Source organism: Arachis ipaensis, chromosome B01, assembly GCF_000816755.2.
Source record: "Arachis ipaensis cultivar K30076 chromosome B01, Araip1.1, whole genome shotgun sequence".
Lineage (NCBI taxonomy): Eukaryota > Viridiplantae > Streptophyta > Magnoliopsida > Fabales > Fabaceae > Arachis > Arachis ipaensis.
The window spans coordinates 131,542,240-131,545,264 of record NC_029785.2 but is presented as its reverse complement, the minus strand read 5'-3'; the positions used below and the strand labels follow the sequence as shown (position 1 = coordinate 131,545,264).

Here is a 3,025-nt window from a genome sequence, read left to right as displayed (position 1 = left end):
ACAACTTTAATGAATTTGGCAATACTTTTTCTCCACACCAATATGTTATCAATCATGATGCATGAAGAAGAAGAGAACCATGCTCTAGCAATTTCCTTAGTAGGAAAGATACATCATCATTGAATGGCTGAACCCCATCTTTGTATGTAGCTTATAGAGGAAGATGATGAGAAAAAAAAAAAGAAACAAAAAATAAAAATAAAAGGAACTCCATCATATATAAGAAAAGGCTAAATGGTGGTACTACATGCATTGCAAGCAAGGTAATAGGCTAAGTAATAATTTTGCAACTTTTTATCCGATCCATACCCCCCTCATGCACTGTTTCATGTCATGGAACAATCATAACACATACCAGGCTTTATTTATTTCTTCTTAAAAACCATACATATATAGAGAGAGAGTTGCATTCCCATTCACCAATGCCAGCTCTGCCATGAATAATATCCGAGTGGGAAGAATTGAAAAGACACACACACAGCTAGATACAAGATCTGCTTAAATTAACCACATATATACATGCAACCAAGCTATCTAAGTTCAATAATGCACAAATTTGACTGAAAACCCTAACCCTAAAAGTATTTGGATAATCTATCCAACAATAAAAAGAAAATCGACGTAAGTATGCATATGTGCGGATTAATTAAAATAAAGGGGAGAAGAAAATAAGATAAGGGTAATTAACTAATTATAATATGTCTGATTGTCGAATAATAATAAATATCTAGTTAATTACAAAGAAATGGACGATGGATCAAGGAAATTAAAGAAAGAAAAAGCTAAAAGAAGCAAAATGAGAATCTAAATTAAAGCCCCCTGATCCATGGCATCTAAAAACGGATCTATCCTCATCCAAAATGATGCTTCAATATATCTCACATACACCAGTTAGAGAACCTTAACTTACATAACAAAATTAACTAATATATATATATATAGCATTAGCATTAGTAGTAGAAGTCACATATATATTTATATAGATGGAATAATTAATAACACGAATAATAATAGTAATAATGTAATAATAAAAATTAATTAACCTACTTTCGCTGGTTCTTGTTGATTGATTCATTCGATGTTATCCTCCTTCCTGATCTGAGATGGAACAATGTCCTGAAGAAGACCATGGTCTCTCAAGAAAGCTTGATCCATGCTCAACCTAGAAGCTGCAGCAAAAGCTCCATCCTGAAGAACGAAGGTCCCAAACGACGACGCATTATTAGGTGGAGTTGGATTAGTAGTAGTAGTGGAGTTATATAACGAAGGCGGAGGCGGCGGTTGCTGGAAGTGTTGTTGATGAGGAAGCAGAAAGTGTGGAGAAGAAGATCCAATGGTGGCGAAGGAGGGTTCGTGCATGAACGCGAGTGCGGCGCGTGAGGTAGCAGGACAAGGGTGAGTGTGCTGCCCTTCATAGGTAGTTACAACAATGCTTGGGTCGTCGGAAGAACGCTCCACGCGCTTCTTAACACCACACCCGGAAGTGGTGCAACGATAGTAGCTCCTGTTATTTTTGGCGTGCCCCGCAAGAAAATAAATAAATAAATAAATAAATAATATTAATTGGAATAGAGAGAGGGGTGAAAGAAAGCATGATGAGCATATACCTTGGATAAGGGCTATTTTTCACTGCTTTCTGTCCGTACTTACGCCATCTGTAACCGTCGTCTAAATGATCCACTTCGCTCTTTGTCATAAACGCAAACCGAGGTTCTCTTTGCTTCTTTTGATTCTTTTTCTTTGCTTTCAATCTGCAGTAGATGAAGAAAAAATTAAATTAAATTAAATTAAAGCAGAGAAACACCATATTCCAACTTCAATTAACAGAGATAGAGAGAGAGAAAGAGGGATTTTTATTACTAACTGTTTCTTAGTCTTGTCTTGATTCTCTTTGGATCCATCGGCGTCTTCATCCTCTGCTTCATGTTCATCATCCGCAACTACTTTCCCACCGTTATGCTCTTCCGCGTTGTTGTTGTTGCTGCCGACGCCGGCGCCGCCTTCGTTCGACGAAGACGAAATCGACGACGAGTTTGGTGACGCCGGAGTGTTCAAAACCTCCGAACAGTCCGGGACATTGGAGCTCGCCGGCGACGGCAGAGGCTGCTGCTGGCTGCTGGTGATTTGCTGCGGCGTGGCTTCGGCGGGAAGCCAATCGAATAAGGAAGGAGTGTAGTCATGGAGAGCGAGCAAGTCGATGAAGCCATTGGCAGAAGTTTTGTGATCAGAAGAGGGTAGTAATGGAAGTGGCATCATGTCAAAGATGCTTGAGAAAGGGTAAGAAGTGTTGATTGTGTTTGTGTTTGTGATCGGAATCTCATCGGAAAATGCGACGGAATTAGCCATAGTAATAGCAGTAGCAGTGGTGGATGCTTCTTCTTCCTTCTTCTTCTTCTCTCTCTTCCCTTCTTCCATTGATTTTTGTAAGGGTGCTTTCTATTTTCCTATATATCAACAAAAAGCTTTGCACATATTCCTCATTATTTTTATTTTCAAATATTTCTTTCTTTTTCTTCTCCCAAAACTCCAAAAAGTGATCACCCCTCTTAATTAATTAACCTCACTTTCTATCTTCTATTATCACTAGAGAGAGAGAAAGGGATAGGGATAGCTTCGGAATTTTCTTTTTATTTTTTCTTTTCATTTTTGTTTTACGGAAATAAAGGCTTGTCCCTTAAGTCAGGTGGACCCTAACTAAATAACTATCCATTTTGAGATATTTTCTGTAATAATTTACAAATAATTACTATTAATAAATAAATTTATCCTTTAGTTTAATCAATAGTGCNTATAATTTTTGTATGTGAAAGGGGGCATTTGGTTTGATTTAGTTGGGGTTGGGAATTTGGACAACAGGTTGTCTTGGAGAGGTTTCCCACCATAGGGATGACCGACATGTGTCGGTTGACTATGGAACGAGGCGAATAGCATTTATTGCGTAAAAGAAGAGTAGAGGACCGCCGTCGGGGCCCACATCTGAGATATAACGCGGGTATTTGACCGGCAACCGGTTTGGGTGTGAACA

General features: G+C 38.6%; 1 protein-coding gene across 1 annotated transcript; it reads right to left on the bottom strand.

The window, feature by feature from the left end:
- On the bottom strand, nucleotides 673–2,613 carry LOC107639325 (probable WRKY transcription factor 48). The gene is made up of 3 exons (XM_016342806.2): nucleotides 1,865–2,613; nucleotides 1,608–1,751; nucleotides 673–1,504 (listed from the first exon to the last, which is right to left on the bottom strand). Exons 1-3 carry the CDS (start codon nucleotides 2,413–2,415, stop codon nucleotides 1,072–1,074), a joined length of 1,128 nt encoding a protein of 375 aa, XP_016198292.2. The 5' UTR covers nucleotides 2,416–2,613; the 3' UTR covers nucleotides 673–1,071.

Excerpts from the sequence above, each read along its gene's own strand:
- LOC107639325 (XM_016342806.2), bottom strand. The coding sequence starts at position 2,415 with ATGGAAGAAGGGAAGAGAGAGAAGAAGAAGAAGGAAGAAGAAGCATCC. Across the intron at positions 1,752-1,864 it reads CAAGACAAGACTAAGAAACA|ATTGAAAGCAAAGAAAAAGA; the intron begins GTTAGTAATAAA and ends CATCTACTGCAG. Across the intron at positions 1,505-1,607 it reads AAAAATAGCCCTTATCCAAG|GAGCTACTATCGTTGCACCA; the intron begins GTATATGCTCAT and ends CAAAAATAACAG.